Genomic DNA, 25,123 nt, shown 5'->3' on the forward strand with positions numbered 1-25,123 from the left:
GTTCTGAAATTCCTTTTATCAATTAAGGAAAAAAAAAAAATAGAAAAAAACGATTTGATAGTTTCATAGTAAATGGGGTTGTCATCTTTTTGTTAAAGTGGAAGGAAACGAAGGCCCTGTTTTGCTGTTGGCTGTGCGTGCCTCTAAACACACATCCTCACCACAACAGGTAAAGTATGAATGAGAGCCATGAACAAATATTGATAATATATTTTACTCATGCAGGAGCTTGGTCACATCATTCTTGCTTCGTTAATTTACAACCAAGTCATTAGCTCTATTAGATCTCTGTTTACTGGGATACCACTGGCTCAAAACCCACTATTTTTCACAGCAAGTGGAAGCACATCATGACTGTAATTTACTGCACGGTGTACCTATGTGCTCCCACATTAACTGTAATCTGTTGTGCCCGTGTCAATGTTTCAGCAACATTCAACATTTCACGAATGCAGTATTTATCACTGAAGTTCATACGAAGTTGCAAAACCTAACAGGGCTTATCAGCTTTTACAAACCATCTCTGCCCACTGGAGTGTGACTTGCTGAGGATAATTCCACTTGCTGTGCAACCATCAGATGCAAAAGGGGAAGGGGAGGCTTTAAAGCAGCTTTTCAGATCGCTTTTCATGAAATCAAATGTCCATATAGCCTTCAAGCTCCCACAGGTGAGATGTAACCTGCAAGTTGGGCACTTAAAGCAGTCTCTCAGTCACTTAAAGTCTTCTTGACATTACTGATGTGGTAGTTATGCCCTTAAAAAGCGCAGTGTGTGAAGGGAGCAGGGTCGTGATGCTCAGCTCCAGTGCTTGCCCTAGGTGGCCAAAGCACATCAGGGCTCTCTGCCTCAGCTTACTCATTGCCAAGATGGAAATGATTGTTGTTACTGGATTTATTTCAGAGGCATATCAGGAAGTGTGTTAAATATATAAGCATATAGAACTCTACCTCTGAAACATGCGATGGTTGAAGAAGATTCTAGGAGATCTTTACAGCACTTTGAATTGAAAAAGTCACGTTAACTGCAATTGCAAAATCCAAAACTTAGGTAGTTTGGTGTGTGCTGATGCACAGCTACAAACGCATTTCCTACCTACAAGTGTTTCAGGAACACTGGTGTGTCTGTTTAATTGCCATCCCCACATTTATTTGTTGTACTCTGGCCACAGCAGCCCGTGCTACTGAGCAGTCACAGCCCCAAACTGACTTCTTCAGCTGGCTGTGGGAGCCCCATAAAGAGCATCCCTGATTAAAACAGACACCGCCACACCTACAGGCAACGTTTCCATTGCCTGTTATTTATCATCCACTGTGCATGGCAAAAATTTCCATAGTAGCAGTTTGAACAGCTTCAACAAATGTTGTTCATCAAGAAGGAACACTGATGTGATTTTTTTACTCCAGGATTTTTTGCAGTTAGTGGGATCCCAGGCACAGGCATTGCTTCTTGCCTGCCTCCAGGTCTGACTCATGCTCCAACCTTGGTCAGGACACCAAGGTGCTGCTGCTGTTTTCTGTTTCTCATTCTTTAAAATGCATGTTCTGTCCTCCTCGCAGTTCTGACATCATAACATCCTCTTGGCTCTAGAGGTAATTTTTCTCATTTCAGATATACATTATCCTCTACAAAATTATCTCCCCACCCTCGTCCCCTGAAAAAAAAAAATAAAAAATCAAACTAGTCAAAACTCCAACTTAAAATTGAAAATGGAGAGCTGTGTAGATAAGAGGATGCTTTCCCATTGTGAGCTGATAGCATTTTTTCTCTTGAAGCACTCCTGGGAGTGTTGGACCACCCAGCAGCCCAAGCTGGGATGTGTCCTTCAGCTTTTTGCCAGGGGTGGAAGGGATGGTTTCACTGCAGGTGTCGGATGGCTGGAGGACAATGCCCTGTCCCTGTCCACTCCATCCCATTCCCTGCATCCTTCCTGCCTTCTCCCCACAGCTGCTTTTTGCATTATTTCTGCTGCCGGCTGCTTGCTGCCTCGGCTCCAGCAACAGAGGAAGAGGAGGAAGCAAGAGCAGACAAAACAGTCTTCCTACTGCATTTCAGCCTGGCTATGCAAACATTTGCAGCAGCTAAAAACAGCATACAGAAGGAGATTCATGCTGTAGACCTGTAATCCTGGGCTGGAAAGCTCTATTCAATCAGCAGATCTTGCTGCTGTCCTGTTAATCCCTTCTCCTTTCCCACCTTGCCCCTGCCAAAGCTCAGAGCCCATGGCCAGAGCTGCTTTGCAGCAAAGATACTCAATTCCTCCTCATTTTTCATTCCTCAGATATTTTTGAAGTACCGACCAGAAGCAGTTAATAAAAAAGTAAAAAACAGGCTTTGCTGCATTTTGCAAGGAAGCGAACCTGAGTATTTCCCACAAGATTCAGATTTTAGAGGGCGATGCATCACTCACTTGAGGATGCTTTGTTCTCCTCTGACTTCACAAGGTGTCCAGACACCTTCTGCAGATGTAGGCAGGCTGAGTCAGGCCCCAGTCCCAGGTCCATCTGGTTGCTGGGTGGGGAGCTCTGCCAGTGTGGCTACAGCACTCTGCACACAATGGACAAGAGATAATGGCCTTAAATTGCACCAGGGGTGGTTCAGGTTGGATATTAGGAAGAATTTTTTCTGAGGAGCAGTGATGCAGTGGCACAGCTGCCCAGGGAGGTGGTGAAGTCACTGTCCCTGGAGATGTTCAAGAGCTGTGGGGATGTGGCCCTGAGGGATGTGGTCAGTGGGCACGGTGGGGTGAGTTGGCTGTTGGACTACAGGATCTTAGGGGTCTTTTCCAACCTTAGTGATTCTGTGATTCTAATAGTAGCCCTGTTTCATACCAAAATACCACGTGACACACACTAAATGCTATCCTCTGAGTTATTTAGGTGTAGATGCTGCACAGTAAATATGTATCATCAGCATTTAGCTAAACGCTTGAGCCACCACCTCCTGAAGAGTGCTTGGCATCAGCAACTTTGCTCCTCCACTAACAGGTTTCTAGTGGCACCAAAAGGCATCCGATATTGAATCCTGATGGCTAACTATGAGGGAAGCCAATGTCCCTTCACAAAGATGGCCCCGACCTCAGATCCATAAATAAGTCACCCTCTATCCAGCTTGTCTATGTCTGTGCCATCTCGAGCACAAACACGGGGAGGCTGTCAGCCTGAGCATGGCAGCAGATCTTCACAGTCACAGAGAAGCACAGAAAGAAAAGCAGTCTGTAAGATAGAGAAGGACACATATCATGCCTTTGCTTTGTACTGCAATCTCTCAGTATTTTGTATGTGCTTATTGCTCTGAGTTTGTATCCCTTTCCCACCTGTACTTACACTGTCTTTTTTCTGTGGCTTGTTATTATTTCTATTGAGCAATCTTCAGCCGAACTGGGAGATCTTGCAGTGACTCACTTACTTGAACATTATTGCCTAGTTCTTTACACAAGACAGATTGGATATGAATGAGATCTCTTGTCCTCATGAGCATTGTATTTATTTCACAAGACATTTTCTTCAGAACTCTCTCTGCAATAAATTATGTGGTATATTTATTTTTTCTTCTACCATGCTATAGCTCTGTGCTTTTTTTGTTGTTTCTCATTTTTCAGACACTGCTTCTTCTATGATCTGCTGTTGTTGTTTTCTATTTTTTCTTCTTACAATCTCTTAACTATATACTTGGGACTCTTTCCCTTGTGCATTTTTAGCACGCTGCATGCATTTGACGTAGTCAAACTGAGAGCTTGAGATAAGTATTTAAAGTAACAAAATGAATTTCCTTTTTTATCTTTCAGACTTTGTGTAATGACTGGGGAAAAAAAAAAAAAAGGAAGAAAGGCAAGCAGGTGAAATGTTTTAAATGAAGCCCAGAACTATAAGGAAATATACTCTTATGTATCATTTTCTGATCACCATAATGTCAGCTGGGTGAAAGGCTTCAGAGTGGTTTACTTCTGAAGAATCACTTGCCTGGATTTCAGCAACTGCCTTTGGGAAGAGCCTGGAACAACACATCTGCTGACACCCCTGTGTAATCAAAGGGAGGGTGAGTATATTTGGGACTGATGAAATAGGACTTGGGGGTATCATATGTCCGAGGTATTTATAGGAATCCTGTCTTGGGACTATATCTCATTGCCAGTGTATCCATCAAAACTTCGTCGTGTTCCCTTCCTTCCTAGCACTCCTGCTTGATCTGTCAGTCCCTCTCGGCCTTTTAACTCCCACACTGCTTGGTGGGGATGTGATAGCTAGCCCAGATTAAGCCCAATTCTGGACTTTCTTTGGGAGGGTGCTGGAGAAAAACATGGGTTGAACTGAAGCTCAAATGCAGGTCATCCAATGCACTATTTTGAAATCCAGTTACAAACTGAACTTGAGCATTGCTGCTTGGTTCCCTTTCTGTTTTCAAATTAATTATTTGGAAGCTCTGCCAGTCACTGCTCAGGGCAGAAGGCTTCTAGCCTGCTTTACTATATTGGCTGTTTTTAACTTAAGCAGGATCTCTACTTGACAAAGGAATGTGTTAGTAGGGGATTTGTCTCATACATGTCATGTAAAGTTAGAACTGACTTTAAGAGATGACTCTTTTCTTTTAAAATGTTTTGGTGTAGAAATTCAAGTACCAAATCATCTGCTTCCAAAGGGAGCCTTGGAGGATCTCTTCATTAAAATGCACTGAAGATTGACCTGTGGGACAATGCCTGTCCTGCCTGAGCCTTCGTGTCTAACACCTGCAGTCAGACAAGAGTACAGAAAAATACAGATCTCAGACCATTCCTCCAAGGCTGGTGCTGTGCTATGGACAACTGAGAACTATTTTACTGGTTCACGTTTAAAACTAGAACTAAACTTCTTCACCTAGAGTGCAGCGCAGAAGTAGGGCATGTCATTCAGGGAAGGGGTGGGATTTCTCTCCCTGGTGACTTTCAGGGATCATCTACACAAGACCGTCTCCGAACTGATCTAGTGTTGATGTTAATACTGCCTCAAGCGGAGGTTGGCCTAGAAACCCCCAGAGGTCCTTTTCAAATGGTTTTGGGGTTGTTTTTTTTCCCTATGATTTTACAGTTCTGGTAAGTGTGTTACAGTAAAATAACCAGATGGATTTTTTTGGAAGTATAGAACAGATACCCTGAAGGCAGAAAGCAGTATGGGGAGAGAGAAGACATGGAAAGAAAAAAAAAAAAAAAAAGACACTCACTTCTTTCCATTTATGAGTTAGAGAACCAGAACTCCTACAAGGAGTTGAGAAATTTGTCTTGATTTGGAGATGAGAAAAACAAACACTTCTAAGTAGCTTCTCACACTCAGCCTGCCCTCCTTGTGATCCTCGTCCTGTCTGGAGAATGGTAGACAGTGTTTCAAATGTTGGGGTCAGGCTGGTGCCTGCTCTGTCTAATCAGTTCAGTGTACGTATCTTTCCAGTAGGGATTAAATATGTCTTGTCGCCTGTGGTTTTATTAAAGGGCAGAGAGGAGGCAAAGGAGCCTTTTACTTCTGACAACATTTCGGCTGCTTGTCTGAAGTATCTGCTGCTGGGGAAGGGGAGGAATGGCCAGACCTCACTGGTGGAGGGCTGTGTCCGCGCTCGCTGCCTCTGTGCATGGGGAGAATTCTGTGGGAGAGTAGAAACAGGTTAGAAATGGCATGGTTCAGACAGCGCCCAACATCCTCCTCCATTACCTCAGCCTGGGATGGGAAACTTAATTTCACCCTTGGCACAGGCCAGTCTCCTTTGCTCCCTTTCCCCTGTGTGTTCCTCTTACTGGATTAGGCAAAACCCACCGCTGTCACTGAGACAGATGATTTTTCATGCAAAGTTCTCTCACTCTGCTCAGGGCAAGGCCAGCTCTGGCTCTTCTGCCAGTAGATGTCCCTGCTCACACAGCTTGCTGTCTGCCCTAGGAAACCAGCTTCCGAGATGCTAAGCTTCACATCTTTTCTGATGAGAACTGTTCGTATAGAGCTGTGGTGGTTTTTTTTCATTTCCTTTTAGGCTTCTGGTGTAAAGTTTAATCAAAACCTTTAAAGGCTGACACTGAAATTAAAAAGACAGATCATTTTTTTTAATTGTAATGCATTCTTTCTGTGATCTGTAAGTATTTCTGTGTTTGTTCATAAGGGAAGTTGGAGTACTGACCCCAGGCAAAGACCCTTTTCTGTTACTCTCTTCTGCCCTTCACTCCTGCTCTGCATCATGCATCCATGTAAGTTCTGTGGTTTATAGGGCAATACTGTTGATAAGTTGATGACTGGACTGGATGATCTTAGAGGTTTTTTCCAACCTTAATAACTCTGTGATTCCATAGTTTTCTCTTTCTTGCTTTGCAGCATTTTTTTCAAGCAGACATTGGTTTGGTGCAGCTTTGAACAAAACAAGAGCAAACAAAACCCAACAGTGTTGAATGCTGCTGCACGGTGGAAGTAACTTGAGTTTACTGAGAGTCTCAGGGTTCAGCCTTGCAATACATCTTCTCTAACATGAGGATTGATCAGCTTGCTTTCATAGCCACATATAGGTGAGTTTTGTTGTTTTGCTTAGTGCTCTCTGTTATAGTCCCACAATTATATACTCCTGAAAATTACCACCAGAAAGTTATCCTTAAAAGAGCAAAGAGCACCGCTGCTCTCCACAGAAATAAGGGGATGATAATTGCTATGGAAGAAAAGGAGCTTTGCACAACGCTGCCTTTTTCACCCCTTTGCTGGAGGCACTGGGTTGGGTTTTCCCAGGGCAGGGCAGGATGGCTCTGGCTGTGCTCTCAGATCAGGGCTGCATCTCTCCCTGGCATCCAATTGCTCTGGCTTTAAAAAGATGAACGCCACAGCCATGAGCAGGGGAATGGCTCATTAACTGATTGGTGGAATAGAAGTACTCACTGATTTCAGAGCATTCTTTTCTTGTGCCTTGCCTTTGTCTTTTTGGGCAACTTTCTTTAAAATTTATGTCCCACGTTGTCACATCAGGAGGGAAAAAACATGAGAAATGTTTTGTTATTTCAAATTTATTGCATATTACGTCAGCTGGCATTGTGGACTCACAATATGTAATGCTTCATAAATTATGAAAAATAAATGCTTTATGGGCTTACTACGCACTCTGTTTGAAAATCGTTGAGCTGGGGAGACTCACTGACCCCCGTACAAATTAATGTGCACATTATTTTCATTATTGCAGCTCATATGGGAAGTTTGAATATCTTTATTTCTTTCTGTAAAGGGAGACAAAAATAGAAGTTGCTTGAATCCCGTTAGCTCTTCTGGCAAGAAGCAGGTATGGTTTCACCCAGCTTGTAACCTATTGCTTCCCTCACAGCCCTTGTTATTCCAGGCCAAAGCTTAAGCTCCAAGTCGGAACTGCAGGGACTTAGAATGCTCTTCCAAAGGTCAGATCCTGCAGCCAGGTAAACTAAACCTCCACCTTGGTAGGATTGCATCTACGCAAAGACTGCAGGGTTTGCAGAAATGTAGGAAAGCACAAAGCAGCCTCCTACAGCAAAGAAGGCGGTAGGGCTGGGTTCTACCCAACTTCCCTACGTGTGATGGGCAGACTCGACCAGACAGTGCAGCTCAGCCATCAAGGGCTTCACCAGCAGCAAAAAAGAGAAATCTCAAGGCACCAACGATGTTAAACCTGATCAGAAAATGGCAGCCTTCAGCTCCAAGCTGCAGGAAATGGATGCAAACGTCCTCATCCGCCTGCACGGAAAATGTGTTGTCCCATTTTCTGCGGAGCAAAAGTTCACTGCAACATGTGGTGCATGGGAGGCGTGCATGCTTGAGGGGAGAAGGCACCATAACATTAGGTACAGGGAATGGTGAAGTGCTCTCAGCTGATTTTTTTTATTTTTTTTTTTCTTTTCCCCCTTTGCACCCGACTATTTCTGTGCCTTGCAAAAGGAGGTCAGGTGTTGCAACTCTCCCCCTTTTGGGGCTGTTTTTTGGTATTGCACTGATCCACCACTGTGCTTCTAATAAAGCCATCAAGAGCACAACCAGGAGCTCCCTGCGCAGCTTATGTGATGGAAATCGTTGCTCCAGAGGGCTCCTTAACTTGGGGCTGGATGGACTGAAAACCCTTCCAAGTTATTCTCTCCTAATTCAAGTCAGCTGAGGCATCAAAATGTCGGGCAGATGGACAAGAGCTTTTGCTGGAGCCAGCCAGCTTGCTGCTGCTGCTAGGGCTATTGCAGTCAACACTTAGAGGTTTGACTTTATTTATTTCTGAGCTTTGCAGAAATTAGCCTTTACAGAAGCACATTAAAGGAGACTCCTTGAGTGCTCTCAAGCCCCTAACTTTGCAATAAAATGGATTAAACCAAGCCCCCTAATTGTGCCTCCTCCCAATAGTTTTTCTCCTGTCTGTCTAACTCTGCAGTTCAAAAAGGAGATATTCTGTTACTTATTGCCCGAACAAGAATCACAACAGCCACTCGGCCGGGATGGAGTGAAAGTGATTTTCCTGGCAGCCATATATTTTCAAAACGATTCACTCCAACCATGCCAACCCCGGGGACTTTTTGTGTTGGGGACAGGCAAGAGAAGGGACCAAATAACCGAATTACGCCTCAAGTTCGTACTTCTCTTTTTGTCGGTAAAACGAAGGCGTGCGTTTGCCTCTCGCATCCAGCGGAGGGCAGTTGAGCTCCACGAGAAGGAACGAAGCGGAATTACACCGCGGGGTGAAACTCCCAAGGAGGCAACGGAGGATGGAAATTAACCGTTCTCTGCCCGCCTGCGTGAAGATAGCTTAGGAATACCTGCAGAATTAAAAAGGAGGGAATGGAAAGCTGCTCGGTTTGAACTGCTTTGTTAAAGGAGAAGGAGAGATCTAAAAGTTTTGTTCAGCAGTCGAAGAAAAAGTCTTAATTCGTATATACGTGTTTCAGAGGGTTCTGTTTTATATGTTAATCAGAATTTCCAGTATGTGGGTATTAATGAGGGAAGTTCCTGATTTTCTGTTGGCTTTCTGACCTCAGCGGTATTTAGGTTTTAATTTGGCACTCATAATTTCAATGTGAAGAACGATTTTTAAAGGCAAATGTTCTTTTCTTGTTGTCTCAGCTGTAGCAGAAAGAATAAAGGCAGATCTCAGGAGTTGAGCCTGCAAGGCAAATCTGGCCAGGGCTGAAACTGGGACCAGTTTGGAAAAGTTCCTCTACAGGAAAACTTTTAAGCAAACATTCCAATCAGAAACAGCCCTTACCACGTTCCTCTTAAAATCTGCTCTCCTCCAGTTTATAGCACAGACCCTTGGGCTACGGCAATCTAGAAAAATCTGAAATAAAAACCACGCTGTTTTCTGGGTCTGATCATGCAGCACTCCTTCAAAACAAAACCAAAGGAATACAGGGTTTAGGCCTTCCTGACACACGTTGTTCTTTTGGAAAGAAAACACTCCAGCGTGTCTTTATTGCAAATGCATCGTTTTAGGTGCGTTCGCTTTGAATGGAATCACAGGTGGGTGGAAGCAGAAAGCTTTCAAATGTTTGCAATAGCACTTGCACGTAAACGCTGTGATGGTCAGCGTTGCAGTTATTTTTCACATTAGCAGGCTTATTTACTTCTCATATTTGATTTGCTTCCCCTTGCTGGCGTCATGCTGCTGTAGTAGGAGATCAGGCACAAATAAGTGCTTACACTGAAAATTAAGTTTCTGTAAGTAACTATTTTAAAATGGTTGCTTTTGTGTTTACTGCTGAAGGATCTTGAGTGCTCCTGCCAGAAAGGAAAGTATTTATTATCTCTCTTTTACAGATGAGGAAACTGAGACACTGTGAAATTAAAAGCTTGGGGAAATTAGTACACAGTAAATTACGGTGTGAATGTACTGTGTACGAACCACCCTGCACGAACTCATCAGGCGGACTGGCAAAGAAAAAGGATTAAAGTCCTTTAAATTATCTCGCATTTACCACGGACAGGCAGCTACCACGGATCAGCCCCTTTGGAACCCGCAGCGAGCCATCCATGAGGCGAATCCCTGGGAGGAGAGGAAGGACAGAGGGATTGCAGGCTGCATCCAGGGAGCACGTGAGTTAAAGCAGTGAGTTAGAATGGAGAGGTGGGAATGTGGTTCCATCTGTCCAGGGAGCCCCACCAAACACCTCCTCCAGCCCTGGGGCTGGGTCCGTGTGTGTGCCTCCAGGCTGCACGGTGACCTCCTTGCCAAGTCCCCTTCGCTCCCATCACTGCTATTTCTGGTCATGGCTCCAGCAGAGACCTCTGGGCTTGGGAATCTCTGGGAGCAGCCTCCTCACCCCACAGCACACTGTAGGGCCGATTTTGAAGCATCGTTGGCAGGAGTGTTTCCCATTGTTGTTGACCCCAGCTGGGCAGAGGAGCATAGAGGGAGCTGGGGCGGGAACTGGTGGGAAGACAATTACTGACAAGTTCGTTCCACTAATAAACAAAGACATAAATGATGACACTGTAAAGAAGAAGCAGGATTCTGTGGAGAAAGCCCTAGAGAGAGACCTAGTGAGAAGAGAGATGTTTAGACGACAGTTTTACATTACACCACTTTGTGAAATATGTGCTATTTTAGCTTCGAGCTGGAGTCCAGTTAGAGCTGCATCAGGACTTAAGAAGCAGAATGTATTTTAATGCCCTGTGAGCAGGAATAGCTGATAACTAGTACATTTAAATGTGAAAAGCAGAACTTTTCTCTGGGGGATGTATTATTTTTTTTCATATGAATTTAGTCGTTGTAGTTTACATTACAGCTCTAGCTCTCCACTGGCAGTCATTTATCTAATGACTTACATCTTTCAGGCTACAGAAAATGTAGGATAAGAGAGGGAGAGAGAGAAAGGGGTGGTAGAAGGGAAGTTCTTTATAATTTGCATTTCAGGGCTGAACCGAGGATCATAAATATACAGAAGTTGGAACCTTCCTAACATCCCTCAGCTATCTTTTTTTTTTTCCAGAGCATTACGATATGAAAACAATGGGATTAGGGCACTATGTGTTCAATCCCTCTCACTCCCGATCCCTGAAATAAGTGTAAATAGAGCTGGATTTGCTTCTGGTATAGCTGAAATTAAGACAGAAGGGTATGTCTGAGATAATACATTTTTTTTTGCCTGTAAAGCTTAATCATAGAAAATGCCTATCTGTGCTGGGGAAATGGATTGCATGTAATATGAATTACCATCTTTTACAGAGGCAAACCAGGCTCACTGGGATCTAATGTTGTAAAGGAAGAAGTTTCTCAGGTATAATTAACCTGTGGAATGCCCTCCTGTGAGATGCTCTTGAAGTGTTGGCACTAATACCATCTGTCTTCATAACTTAGGACATTGGTGACTTGCTAGCTGAGAGCGAGAAGTAATCTGTAGTGTCTCATGACTCTGCTGGATGAACAGTGTGGTCACAGTGACTTTTGGAGCAACGGTCACTGCTGGAGTTAAAGGAAGTTTTGGTTCCCAAAACCAGAAAGAAGGAAGTGGAGGAGGGAACAGCTTGAGAACTATCACAAGGATGATAAGGAAGGGAAGAACTGCACACGTGAGAGGTGATGCCAAGGAGTAAGGTAGGTTACAGTGATGTTACCCATATTCCTCAGTTCTCAAAGAGATTAGAAGTTACTGATTGAGATGGTGGCTGATGCAAAAGGCAGGCAGTTGTGCCCTCACTCTTCTGAAACATCAGAGGTCTTCGAGCCCACATCCTTTGAGGGACGTGTCTCATGCACTGTTGCTGTGCGTGTCTGTGGGGTTGTTGCTGGGAGAAGGGCCACCAGACCATGGCTGAATTGAGTTGTTTCACTAAAATGTCGAATCTACTTCACTAAACAAAAGCTCATTTGGAGAGAGAAAGAAAGGTAGAATTGAGAATGTGGATAAAGAATTGCCAGAGAAATAATCTGAGGATAACAGGTTTTGGAGATGAGCTGGACTTCTGTTTGGTGCTGGGAGACCTATACAGCAATACATGGTTCAGCAATGCTGGTCATCAGGAACTTTAATACCAAAACCTTGAGAAACATTTGAACTTCAAATAACTCCAGAATTCAATTGCAGTTTAGCAGGTTTTTAAGGCTGATGCTTTATATATATAAAGCATATATAAATACGCACACAGACAATATATATATTCATGTGTGTACATATATATTTATATATATATGCCTTAGTTTTTTTCTCTTCAGTCAAATAAATTCAGTAGCTTTCCCTTAAGCCAGTACTAGGGGAGCTTTTTTGGTACAGAGAGATTTGATGGAGCCAAGCGAAGCATTGAGGAGTCCACATCAGAGTTCTTCAAAGGTTTCATTCAAGGCCAGCTCATCGTTAACCTGAATATTTGATTTGAAGTCATGCTGCTTTCACATGTCATGCTACCCTGGCACTGCGTGAAAGTGGTGAGAGGAGAGACTGGAGGAGGGAACGAGAAAGCAGGGAAGGATTTGGTTATCAAAGCAGAGGACTTAGATTCAAAAGTAATCGACAGAAGGAGATTACTTTGGCTCACAGTCCAGACAGGGGCTCTATCCCAGTAAATAAGCCACCCCCTCGTATAGACACAAACCCCTACGTGTGCATTACCAGCTTCATGCAGAGACAGGGAGATGGTGCCATCACTTTGCTGCCAACGTGGCCAAACCTCGGGTTTTGCTGAAGCCTGACTCAAGGATATTAATAAAAAGAAATGATTTTACCCTTTCTGGTCTCACTTACAGCAGGCTGCTAATAATGCCTTATGAGGCCGCTACACAGTTCAATCAATAGTTTGATTTTTCTGCCCTAGAGCTGTCAGAAACACAAACCCCACGCTTAGCTGGCTGAGTGAGGACCTGACCACAGAGATGGAGAAGAAATTTGGGACAATGGAGCTTTGTGACTTATGGGAAACTTGGGCATGGACTGCTCTTGCCGAGCCCTATCTTCAGCCTTCTCCCACGGCTGTATCCAGCCGAATCCACCAATGATGCTCAGCATCAGTTATTTATTTCCATATCACCTATGGAAACGTTCAGGTTTGACAAAGGGGGAAAAAAGCGATTCAGCGTCTTTTGACAGAGGGAGGCTGATTTTCATTCGAGACAGAATGGCTCATTTTTACCTTTTTAGCTCCTGGAAGAGTAAAAAGTGAGAGGTCAAACCTGCATCACCATGACAACCCCTGCAGTGAGGAGTTTGAGCAGATGAAGGGGAGTGATAACAGAGCTGAAGTTTCTCCCTGTTCCTGTCGTGGCTGGGATTTTTGCTTTCCTTCTTTCTTCTCCTTAGGTCTTGTAAGGTGTGGTCCTCGTGCATTTTACAAGGATTGAAGGATGACATTGACTGGTATATATTGCTGCCACTCTCCATTTGGGGTCAGGCCTTGATATAGCACTGCCTGGTGTTAGCCATATCAACCATGTGAAAAAGAGCATCGTAAGAATGCAGAAGATCAAATATCACCTCACTTGCATTTCCTGCTATAGTGCAGGTGTATTATGCAAGCAAGTGCACTCATATTACCAAGTTTGCATCAAAGGAAGCTGTCATCTCTGCCTTTCCTCACAGAACCTTTGCTGTGTACAAATAAGCACAGTGAAACAGCCTTTCATTGAGGAGAGAAGGGAATGCACTAATGAAGCAGTCCAACATAAATGGGGTCCCAAGGCAATGTGCTCAGGAGGGATTGCTGGTGAAACTGGGAGCTTATTTGAGATGCTGAGCTCATCTCCTAATTTCCTAGACCAGCACAAGAAGGGATGTGCAAGAGCAAACTGCAGACAGTTGAGGTTACAGCCCTGAGTGAAAATGAGTGAAACTGAAGTGACACAAACAATCCTCCAAATTCCTTTCTACCTAGAAACTGAGCCTAGTCCGGTGAGAGGGTGGACACCAAAACAGCAACAACAAAAACAGATTACGCATTTTTCTAATTTTTTTCTATGTATTTACTAAACCCTGAGGTGAGAGGCCCTAGACAGGAATGCACTTCCTTCGAGTTGCATATGTAGCACCTGCAGCAGGCTGTTCTCAAACCCCGTCTAGAGCCTCTATATGCGCTTTTGAACACCAAACTTCTTTGGAGTCTTCCTGAGGTTGGAAACATCCTTTTGTTGTACAACCAGTACTCTGGTTGTGGTTGCAACAAAAAATGAAAGAGGACAAGGAATGCCAAAGCAGATATTCCAGTGTCAAGGATATTAATTTTGCTGGAAGATCTATCTCACAGTCATGAAACTTCAGTGACATTTATACAGTGATCAGTCAGTTATGCAGAGAAGAGGAATAGTCAGAGTCAGCACTAAAGAAGTTGTCAATGGATCTAAAATCTCCAGCTGAAGCTGTTCTCTGTGTCCAAAGGATTACGCTGAAGCTTTCTCAGAGGTGATGAATTACAGCCTTTCTGCTTATTGAAGGGTTTCTCATATCTTCTTCCAAGTGGTGGACACAGCCCTTGTGTCAGGATGGAGCCCGTCAACCAAACAGGCAAACTGCAAAGAAAGAGTTTGGCTATGGTCGGCCTACCACAAGATTTGGGACAATAGCTGCATTAACATACCCACTCAGCAGGAAAGCAGAGCTGGGCTATTGGGATCACCCTGCAGATAAATCAAAGCAAATCTGAGCGATAGTGATATGATGTTGCAATAGTAATTCGCTCCTGATGACGATTTAGAAGAGAAAGCCAGTTCAGAGTTTCACAAGCATACAGCCCTGTGGGACAGTATGAAAGAAAATAATCAGTTTAGATGGAAAGAAAGTGGAGGTTATCAACTGCATAAATAGAAGCCTGGCAAAAAAACAGACGAGATAATTTCTGAACAGGCCTTGGATTATAGTCTGTGTTTAGACAACCGAGTTATGAACTGCTGGACACTTGTATATTAATCAACAAATCTGAAAAATTAGGTTAAATATGAAACCCCTCTACGCAAGTGCATTGCAACAACACTGATTTAAACAAGATGTTAGAGCATGACAGAAAGTGCAATTTCATTCTGACAATGATGAGCCAGAAACCTCAGCTTTCCTCTTCCCGTGGTGTGACTGGGCTCTCTTCAGTCAAATTTGAGCATTCGTTATGATCTTGGAGAGGGGCAGAGCTCCTGTCTGCTGGTGCAGCTCCAGCAAAAGTCTTTTGAGGAGCTCATTCTCTGTGGACAAAATAATACATGCCAATCACCTTGGCACCAGATCACTTGGATGCTTTAATTACATTTATTTTATTTTTATTCGTCACCACAACTTTGCTTAGATGTATTCAGCCATAGTGGAGTCAGTGAAATCTGTCAGTTTGAATTTACTAACAGCTCTTTGAAAATCAGCATATTTCTATGTGGAAATGTTCTGCAAACAACTTGCAACAATCTCCACCTTTTCACCCCTCCGTCCCCCAAAGAAAAAGAGAGAAACTAAATTGTAGAACTTTATTTTACACTTTACTTGGATTATGTTTGAACATAAAGTGACACGTGACGACTGTGTTTTGTTTGAAATTGTACATTTAACATTGTAGATGATGTAGGTGGAGCTCATAAACTTTGAAAGATTTTAAGAAAAGAGCTTTCCTTTGGCACTAGAGTACTTGGTCACTAAGAAAACCAGCCCAGGAAAGGCCAAGGGACCTAGTAAAGAAAGTGTGAAATACCATATTCAAAATGGAATTAGCTTAAGCTCCAGAGAAGAAAACCACAAGCAACACATTTCTCCCTTCAGAGCTACTCACGCATACCCTTCATCCATAAAGGTGCTGGCATGGCAAGCAAATATTGCTGTCCAGAGGTTAAAGTTCAAATGCATCACTTGAGTCAATGAGGAGTTCCACCAGGACAGGATGAGCCATTTCCTTTGGGAGTGGTGACGGTGGGGTGGGGTGGGGAGAGATGTGGGTGTGTGGTGTCGGATGTAGACACAGCCCTTGTACAGCAATTACCATGAAGTTTAAATAAATACAATAGCCTAATTTTGCATGGAAGTACACTTTAATTAAGTTGCTGCAGAACAATGAGCTGCTTCCATAAGAGCTGTGAAAATCATCACAAGGGACAGTCCAGAGGAAGAGAGAAACAAACAAGAGAAGCTCTCTTTGTATAGAAAATATGCACAGGAAGTATGCTGAGAAGCTGCTCCCAGTTAATTTGCTTAGGAAGAATTAAACAAACTCCAGCCTTTTGCTCTGTGTTCACTCCCTATCCCAAAGTCTCATTGTGCTTACCAGGCTGAGGGAGATGCAACTCATTTGCGGAGTAATGCCAGAGCATTGCAGCACAATGGGTGTGATGCACACCAATGAGTTTAGCCAGGTTGAGATGAGTTGCTTCTGGGCTGGAAAACCTCGTGTAAGGTAAATGTTGGATTTATGAGGAAAAAAACCATCCTTCTAAGAGTTTGTGATGCATTCCTCCTGTCAGTATGGTCAGATCTAGGAGAACATCACATTTTCCATTACTTTCTTTAATTCTTCTAATTTCTTTAATTAGATCTGAGTTCCTATTGTACTGGAACTGCTGCATGAAAACAAATTTGCCTGTGTGTTTCTACCAAACCCTGAAGGCTTGAGCACAGACAAACACAGGTAAGGTTCAGCCTTTGTTCACCGCAGTATTGTCTTCCTGAAACCAGAATGCCCAATGAAGGACAGCTGAGCAGCTAGCAGTCCCATCAGATATGTTATAGCTTGGGATGACTTTGGGCTCAATAACAGCTACAGAACCTGTTGAAATGTTTCCTAAATCCTAGCCAGATGTAAACCCTCCCGTAACAAGGGTAACAGAGCAGCCTGATGTTTCCAGAGTGTGATTTTGCCTTGAAGCCTTGGTGAGTAATGGGTATAAATTACCAGTGGTCTACTTATTTTTTGTTTTGCCTCATGATATATTACTGGCTATTCTGCCAACCGATAGCTTGCAGCTATGCAAGCCTCAGACAGACAGGCTAGATCTAGGGAAGCACAAAATGACTTGATGCTTGTCTTATATCTAGATTGTAAAGGCTTAGGCCAGGAACCGCCTTTGTTTGCTTTTATGGTTTTTTGTGTGTGTTTGTAGCTAGGTAACTTGTTAGCTTGGCCAACTCCATGACAGTTGTCTTGGGCATGGCTGCACTGCAACCAGAAAATCATTACCAGCAATCAGCCCTCAGTGCATGCAAGTTTCTGATGCTTGTTTGAGAGCTGAAGCACTTGTGAAGGTTTAATCGAAATCTGAATACATGTGACTGAAATTGGCTCTCTGTGATTATTTATACAAGTAAATCTGCTTCTCAGAAGTTCCCAGAAATCAAATGCCAGCCTTGTCTGATCATTTTTTTAAAGGAGTAAATATTTGTTGAAAAATTCTTTGCTATATTAATTTTGCTCTGCTGCCCTGATAGGGATGAGGAGGGACTCCTGGTGTGCATCAATCAGACTTCAGTGAAGAGGGACCAAAATAGCTGATTAGTTGGTCCATAGCACGCTATCCTCAGAACGAAACCCAGACCTTCAGGTATCCCAGCAAAGATCTTAAAGTGTCTCATTTTCCCTCATACATCTCCATAGCCAGCAAAAATATTCCAGGAAATGTTCCTCATTTCAACACTAGGTACGTCAGGTAAAGGTATTTTAAGCAGGAGATAGTTTAAGCAGAGTGACACATATTTCCATGCTTTCCTAACCCCCGCTTGAAAGCACATCTGCCAGTAAGTAGTTTGTAACTTGACAGTCAGCCACGGCTATTTTTTCAATGCTGTATAATGTTCTATAATATTCTCATTCCCTGTTGCTGACCTTTTTCTTTTTTTCCTTCACTTTCTCTCTTTTTTTTCCCCTCTTTTTGTAGTAACCTTTTTACCTTCTTTTCCCCTGCTTAGACCCATTAGCAGGATGTTGTGCAATATGGTGCTTGTCATCTGTTTCAAAGACACAGTGATGAGATACAGGTATGCCAGATGGATAAACCTAGTGTGACTAATTATTGTGTATTTGCCTTTAATTATTATCATTTATTACCAGAGAAAAGACAATAGAGGTTCTCAGACTCAGAAGGGAATGTCGGCAGAAGGGGATTGTTTTCTTTTTTTTTTTTTTAGAAGAGAGTGGTACATCAGCAAGAAAAGTTTTCTTCCTGAAGAGAAATGTAAGTAAATGTTGAGACAAGAGAAGTCAATGTGACCCATGCAGAGCTTTCTTTCCCTGACATACTTGAGAATCAGATATCTCAGAGGTAATAGTTTATTTATGATTATAGAACCAATTTCCTTTGCTTGAATGTGTCAATGGGTATGTGGGTATCCTTCAGTCATCTACACGGGTATTTTCCCTGTGAGAAATGAAACCTATAAGTCCCTAAGTTGTAATTTTTAAATAAATTAGGCTCAGGGAAGCAAATATCATTGAAGATTTCAGTGCCATCAGGCTGAGCTTCCCAGTCTTTGAATTGAATTTGCCTCTGTATTTGATGCAAACAAATAGGATCTCTCTGGTGTTTGGCATATGTGTAGACATTTCTCTTTCAGTTATTATAACCTTATTATCACTAAGAATCCTTAAAAAATGCATATAAAACATTTTAAAATAAAGAGGACATTTGTTGTGTCTATGTTAGTCTAGAACACTTTGCTCAGCTCAGGATCTACAGCCAGGCATGCTGGGCTACTTCAGGAATCATAAAGTCATGAATGTCTTTGGTTGGAAGGGACCTTAAAGCTCACTCAGTTCCAACCTCTGCCATAGGTTGATTGTCCCCTACCAGATTGGGCTGCCCAGGGCCCCATCCAATCTGGCCTTGAACACCTCCAGGGATGGGGCATCCACAGCTGCTTTGGGTAACCTGAACTAAAGGTTGATATCATTAGAAAACTTTTGGAAATGTTAATAATATAGTCCCCAAAGTTGCTTTCATTTTGCAGCTGAATCATTTATTATTTACTAGCACAGGCAAGGATGGCTCATAACTTTGATCTTCTTGCTTATGGGGCACAGCACTTTAATTTGGGAGCAGCCATACTGATTTGGTAAATAGATTGAGGAAGAGCTTCAGACGTGGGCTTTAAAATTCATGAGGATCTGATTTAGTACATCTTACACCAATATTTTTGCATATTGACTCTGTGGCTAAATCACGTCATAACCTAGAGGACCAGTGATCACCATGATCTATCATAGATAGTACAAGGCATAATCAGTGTTGCTAGTCTGCTGAAATATCTCTATATATAGTATTTGTCAGAAGAATACATGCAAAGCTACTAAAAGAAACAAAGTCCGTACATGGACGATTTACAAACAGGAGAAAGGGCTAAATTTGCCACTGTTTGCCCTGAATAGCTTACCCAGATTACAGGCCAATTTTGTTTTGGACAGAAATATTTTCCATTGCAGAGTCTGCTAAAGTCAACAGAGTGCTATTCCTTTGGCTGCAGGATGGGCTGAAGGCTGGGTTGTATTTTGGGACTGGCAGCTCTGTCCATCTCCCTTTAACCCATTTGACCGCAGTTTGACTGGGACTTGACTAAGCACTTAATTCTGTGATTGCCTTGATTGTGGACTCCTGCTCCTAAACCTATTGCAATATTGTAAATATTAGCAATAAAAAGCTGCCCCTGATAACAAAAAAATATTGTATTAAGTTAACAGACCGGGTATTAAAAATGCAGAACCAGCCTAATGAAATAACTTGCCTTTGGTTGCAAGAACCTTCATCATAAGAAGATTTAAGACTAATCTGACTTCATTCCAATTATTTTTCAGGAATTTTGGGTGCTTTATTTTTCTTTTCAACATCATTATTCAGTCTTGACAGTTCTTATTTTGTTATTTTTTTTGCATATTGAGTAAATGAGAAATCAGTTCACAACCATTCTTAAGGAGAAATGAAATGCCCAGTAATCCAATTTTGATCAAAATGCATCTTTGCTTTTCAGGAACCGACCAGCCTGTGCAGTTATCTCCACATGCACAGAGTTGATAATAAAGCAAAGTAAAGCTCACATTCTTTTCCCAGTGAGAGAAAATCTCACTTGGTGGGAATAGGGCATTGTTCAGCTGGAGAACAATGTGCTGTTCCCCCAGCGTGTGACAAAGCAGAGAATGACAAGATGATTTCTCCCTGTGCTTCTACTTTTGTTTCTCAAATGTTTACAGGCCCGGAGTAAACCTTTTCTTCACCCTAGCTGGGTGGTTCTCTTTCCTGCAAACCTTTCTTTCTGTCTCTCCTGATGCCTTGTGTTTGCAGAAGATAGCGTGCTACTGCAGCGCTTTTCCCAAAAGCAACCTTGAGAAGAAGAGACAGACCCAGCTGTCTTCACAGACCTGTTTTAAAGCTCCTCCGCCTTCCGTTTCAGCATCCATTGCCACTTGGTTTTGCAAAAAAAAAAAAACCCCACAAAACAACAAACACAGAAGAAACCAAAATGCATCACAAAAATACAATCCCTTTCCAAAGAGTGTCTGCACAAACAAGTTTTGTGTGTCTCACGTGGTGCATAGAAGTATTCCCATAGTCCATTGGTTTTGGCTTTTTTTTTGTGGAATTGTGCTGGCTTCAGTGATTCCAGCTTAGTGCCTAACTGGTTTTTATTCACCTTTGCCCTTTAGAACTTATACCTAAAGGAGCCACTGCATTTCTCTAGTGCAACATCAGCAAAACTGGTGGCTTTGAAATGCTTTCTAGCAATCAAGCAAAGCTGCTCCACCTCTATGAATGTCCTTCATCCTTTCTACCACCCATTTCCTCACCAACTCCTCCTAACTATTGAACAGTTTTCTCCTGTTCATTTTTCTCTGCCATGAGTTCACTTCTCCACATTTTCAGAGTCTCTGAGTGTGTTTCTGCACCTTCTGATTTCAATGGCTGTGTACTGATGTTTATTCAGATGAATAAGCAGTGGATAGAGAAAAACTAAATGGTTTGAGGACTCTATATGAAGTATATGAATAGTTATTGGATGAAGGTGTTGGATGGGTATGGATAAACATGTATATGAACAAAGGTATTGGATGATAGGTATATGAATGGAACCAGATGCACTGTATCTGGGCATTATCTTCCATTAGGGTCTCAAAGCACTTTGATACCCTGCTGAATTGTTTTTAGATTCCTCCACCTGGGCTGTGGTGCAACTAGATTTATGCTGCTTAATGGGCTGATTCCAGGGTGGAGAGTAGACTTTGGATTTCCAAGCTTCCCATTAATTCCTCAGTATTTTATCTGCATTTTAAAGGGCTCTAGCAGCTTAGAAAAATAATGGCCACTGTCCATAAGTTCGAGAGAAGGCAATGCAAAGGGCATTTTTCTAGGATGAGGCAGAGTACTGAACAGCAACAAGTTTTATCAACTGACAGAGCTAATTTCCCAGGGATCTGTCAGTGTATCATCACCCATCTGTTTAAACCGCTTGGGATTCTGAGCCCACAAGATTCTGTGAAGAAGGTTGTAACAGAGCAATGCACTCCTGTGTGCTCCCAAAAAAAGTTGGCCACACACCTGAGTCTGGGTTGTCACATGAAGCAAGTATTAGATGTGAGAATCCATTGTTCAGTAGTCATCTTGACGTTATAATTGTTTCCTAAAGAGAAAGAAGGGAAGATGAGAGAGATAACAAATCACTATGGGATATTATGAAGAGGATCTCTTCCTAGACCGATAGTAAATGGCTTCTTTTCCATGGCACTAGGAAACAGCCATGTTTATAACTAAAAAACCCTGACCTTTTCAAACATATTCGGTTGCCTTTCCAAGTTACCTTTATTTTCATTTACCCATCACTTGTTACTGTCTTATTTGTATCTATTCTTTTCAAGACAACTTGTGGTTTCTTGACTCTTCGCCCTTTCTGTTTTCCTCACCATCTAACCTTAGAGCATTCCTCTTTTTTCTCTCTGAAAATCTGCCTGCTGGTATTTTCCATGAATCCATCTGCATTGAATTATTTATAGTTACAATAAAGTTTGCTTTTGTCTAATGTTTATTTTCTTTAATAACAAGAAACATGGGGAAAACGTTCCAAAGAACCGAAAAAGGACTTGACTTTTCCTGGACGCTAGGCAACGGTAGCCAAAAAGCACAAAACAAGCCATAGGATGTTCGTAAGATGATTTCTAAAAATAATAATACTTAGTACTTTGGTATCTAATGCACTTTTTTTGCCTTCATTATATTTCCCAAATCTGGGCCTCGATTATAATGTTGTCATGTCACTCTAAAGGCTGCAGTAGGCAAGAAACTACTGTAGAGGCAACCAGGAGCAATAAGCAGACGGATACATCTGATAGAGGCCAGACTTCTGCTTCTTCTCCTTGTCCTAAGTGTTTCATATAGGTCATGGAACTCTCTTATGCTAGTCATTCCTGGCCAGTGGGTTTATCTTGTGTCTGGTAGAAATTAGAGCAAACAATGTATCTTACCTGATGAGTCATTGCTAGTTCTTTCTTACCTTTTGCTGCTTGTTTGAATTGAGTTTTTATTATGATTTAAAGGTTTTTCCCATCTTCTTTTCCAGTGGAGGGTTTATGTTGTTCATATGCCTTGTTTTCTCTTCAATTGTGTGAGTCATGCAAGCAATTCCCCTTGAACACTTTTCAGCACCCCCCACCCCTTATCTCACCTCTCCGTGTTCTCCTCATTTACTCAGCTCTGTTCTCTTCTGTGTTTCCTGCACTGCCTACAGTGATTGCACTTCGCGTGGATGCTCTGGGGGAGGGAATATGGAAGGCAAGAAGGCAAAGAAAGGACTTCTATGGAATCTGCATGAGCTGAAACATGACAAAGGCTGAAGTTATAAAATAAGTGACAGGAGGAATGGAAGAGAGGAGCAAGTTAAAGTTCAGGTCCTGAGTGACAAGAGACACCCTCAGCATGGAGGTATGTTGGATCTAGTTCCCTAGAAGGAGCAAGGGGGAGAAGATGGGAACTCAGGAGATGTGGCCCCCGCTCCCCACTCCACCTGCCTAAAGCAAAAGCCAGATGCTGAGGATCACTGAGCCTTCCTTACCACCTCTCCTGGCAAAAGGTTATTCAGCTTGTAAGAGAGGTTATTTTCCTCTCTCAATCATTCTGTTTTCTTCTCTATTCCACTACTTGCATTATTGCAATTTCTTGTTTAAAGAATCTATTTACTGCTTCTGTTCCAGCTCTGATGCTTAAATCACAGGAGAAAAGTAGGATAGAAGTAGTGTGTTCCAAACTTTGGGCTGTACCTACTGGCCGGGGATTAAATCTGCTTCCAGGCCTATGCTCCCCAAGGTGAGTTATGGCTGTGAACACCACCCCTCTTTCTGAGAGCATCTTTTAAGTGTGTTTGCTTCATAAATACATGCCAGAAATCAGCCTAACTAAGAAACAAGCCGTTAGGGACTGGTAGGTCCAAAAATCAGCCCCCAGAACTCTCTGAAACTATGCTTATTTACATTAAAAGGTGCATGGATGCAGAATGCTTGAGCTAGATGAGCTGCATATCTGTGGCACTGTACCTGCTTATTTATTTGTTTTTCACTCTTACCCTTGCTAACTTTAGCTGATCTCTAGCTATTAAATTATGATGGAGCAAATGCAATAAAATGACCGTAGGACAGAAAATCGTGCCTGAAGTTCTCCCATGGCTCAGCCAGAACTAGGAGATGCACAATTCAATTAAAAGAAATACAAAGTTTTCCTCTTTTCACCTTGCCACTTTTCCCATCTCTTCTGTGCTTCGTATATCCATACATATATATAGAAATAAATACACATACGCACGCGCATACGCACATACACACACAAGCCCACCCCTCCCCTTTCCAATCCTTCCTTTAAGGTTTAATTTAACAATAACATTTGCGATCAGGGTCCTGAGCATCTCAAGGGCATTGCGCTTGAAATTGCACACACTCCGCACCATTTATCATAGCCTGACATGTGTCATGTTCCAGACTGCAGCTCCAAGAGGTTACAGCTCACGACTGCTCCTTTGTTGATCAGCTGCCGAGACAACTGAGGCACCTTTCTTTCTTTTTTTCTTCCTTTCCTTCTTTCATTTTTTTTTTATTTATTATTATTAAAGCTGCACCGTCCTCTTTTCAAAGGGTTCGTTCTGACACAATAGAGAAAGAAAACAAGTTCTTCTCCACTCTCTGCAGCCTCCCCTTCTAATCTTTGTCAGCACCAGTTCAGACCCCATTTACCACGGGTTTGATAGGAGAGCCTGTGATGGTTAATATTATTGCTTAATATTGACTACGGAGGGCATAAACTCTTTTCCAGTTACCTTTCTACTCCAGAGTGCTGCTAAGAGCTAAAGATAACAGATATAGAGTTAAGGGAGTCCTCTAGTATTTTCCAGTCGCAAAATCCAGGCAAGATTTTGTCAAAACAGCAAGCATCTTCCATTGCTGAGCTTCACTCTTGTAACTTCTTGGGCAAATTATTTTTCTCTCCTCCAGAGCTTCTGCTTCCTTTTCTTCTCCTCACTTCACTGCTGTCTTGCAGAGCTCTTGCTGCTTGCAATGCACTTGAGACCCGTGTGCATCTTTGTAGAAAAGATGCCTACTGCAATTCAAGGAAGCAGGCTGTTCATAAGGCATATTGACGAGCGCTACTGAATCGTATTCATAAATCACTTGTAGACCTTCTGCCAGTCACCATCCAACCAGCCCTCATACAGGATATGAGTGTGGATGTTATCGCAACTTAATGGGTCAGGGATGCAAGGTGCTATTGGAAGAAAGAAGTGGGTTTCAATAAGTCTAGCATCTGAACAAAAGAGGATTTTATTTGGTTTGGTTTTTTTTGTGTTCTAGAGAAAGTATGCATGTCAGGTGAGCTAGCCATTTCTTTTGTAACTATTTGAAAACCAACATGATTTTAAGCCAAGAAATGCTGAGCTGGAGCTGATATATCCATTTCCTCTCTCCCATTTTCATATTCAGGTCTGTCCTGGAAGACTCAGAGCTCAAATATTCAGGTCATGAAGCTTGGCTGTGTTTTGGAATGATATTTGATCTTTCAGATTCCTACTCCCCTCTGAGCTCTAAATCACGCAATGTTCATTGCCACCTGTTAGCATCAAGCACAGCCTCTGGAGACACAGTTGGGGTTGCCTTACGTTCTCCCTTTCTCAGCTCCTGTTGATTGATATTTTTGGAGGTTTCCTTGGCTTTAGAGTCTTTTGATTAATAACAAGTGCCAGATGGGATGGCTCAACTACTACCACCACATTTGTGTCACACGCCAATT

At 42.5% G+C, this 25,123-nt stretch overlaps 1 protein-coding gene across 2 annotated transcripts in view; it reads left to right on the plus strand.

Moving 5' to 3' along the window:
- Positions 1-7,177: 7,177 nt before the first annotated feature.
- Positions 7,178-25,123, plus strand: part of LOC104912861 (uncharacterized) — a 53,184-nt gene continuing 35,238 nt past the window's right edge. Inside the window, exons 1-10 of one of the 2 annotated variants that reach the window (XM_085233563.1) lie at positions 7,178-7,267; positions 9,751-10,039; positions 10,923-11,048; positions 11,159-11,210; positions 11,291-11,527; positions 16,415-16,509; positions 17,307-17,419; positions 18,003-18,049; positions 22,581-22,774; positions 23,044-23,155. In XM_085233563.1, coding sequence (XP_085089689.1) covers positions 9,819-10,039; positions 10,923-11,048; positions 11,159-11,210; positions 11,291-11,326 — 435 coding nt within the window. In that variant the 5' untranslated portion in view covers positions 7,178-7,267; positions 9,751-9,818 and the 3' untranslated portion in view covers positions 11,327-11,527; positions 16,415-16,509; positions 17,307-17,419; ... (1 more) ...; positions 22,581-22,774; positions 23,044-23,155. The remainder of the gene's footprint in view (positions 7,268-9,750; positions 10,040-10,922; positions 11,049-11,158; positions 11,211-11,290; positions 11,528-16,414; positions 16,510-17,306; positions 17,420-18,002; positions 18,050-22,580; positions 22,775-23,043; positions 23,156-25,123) is intronic. The other variant, XM_085233562.1, reaches the window with a different exon arrangement.

This window comes from Meleagris gallopavo, chromosome 12, assembly GCF_905368555.1.
Source record: "Meleagris gallopavo chromosome 12, MGAL_WU_HG_1.1, whole genome shotgun sequence".
Taxonomy (NCBI): Eukaryota; Metazoa; Chordata; class Aves; order Galliformes; family Phasianidae; genus Meleagris; species Meleagris gallopavo.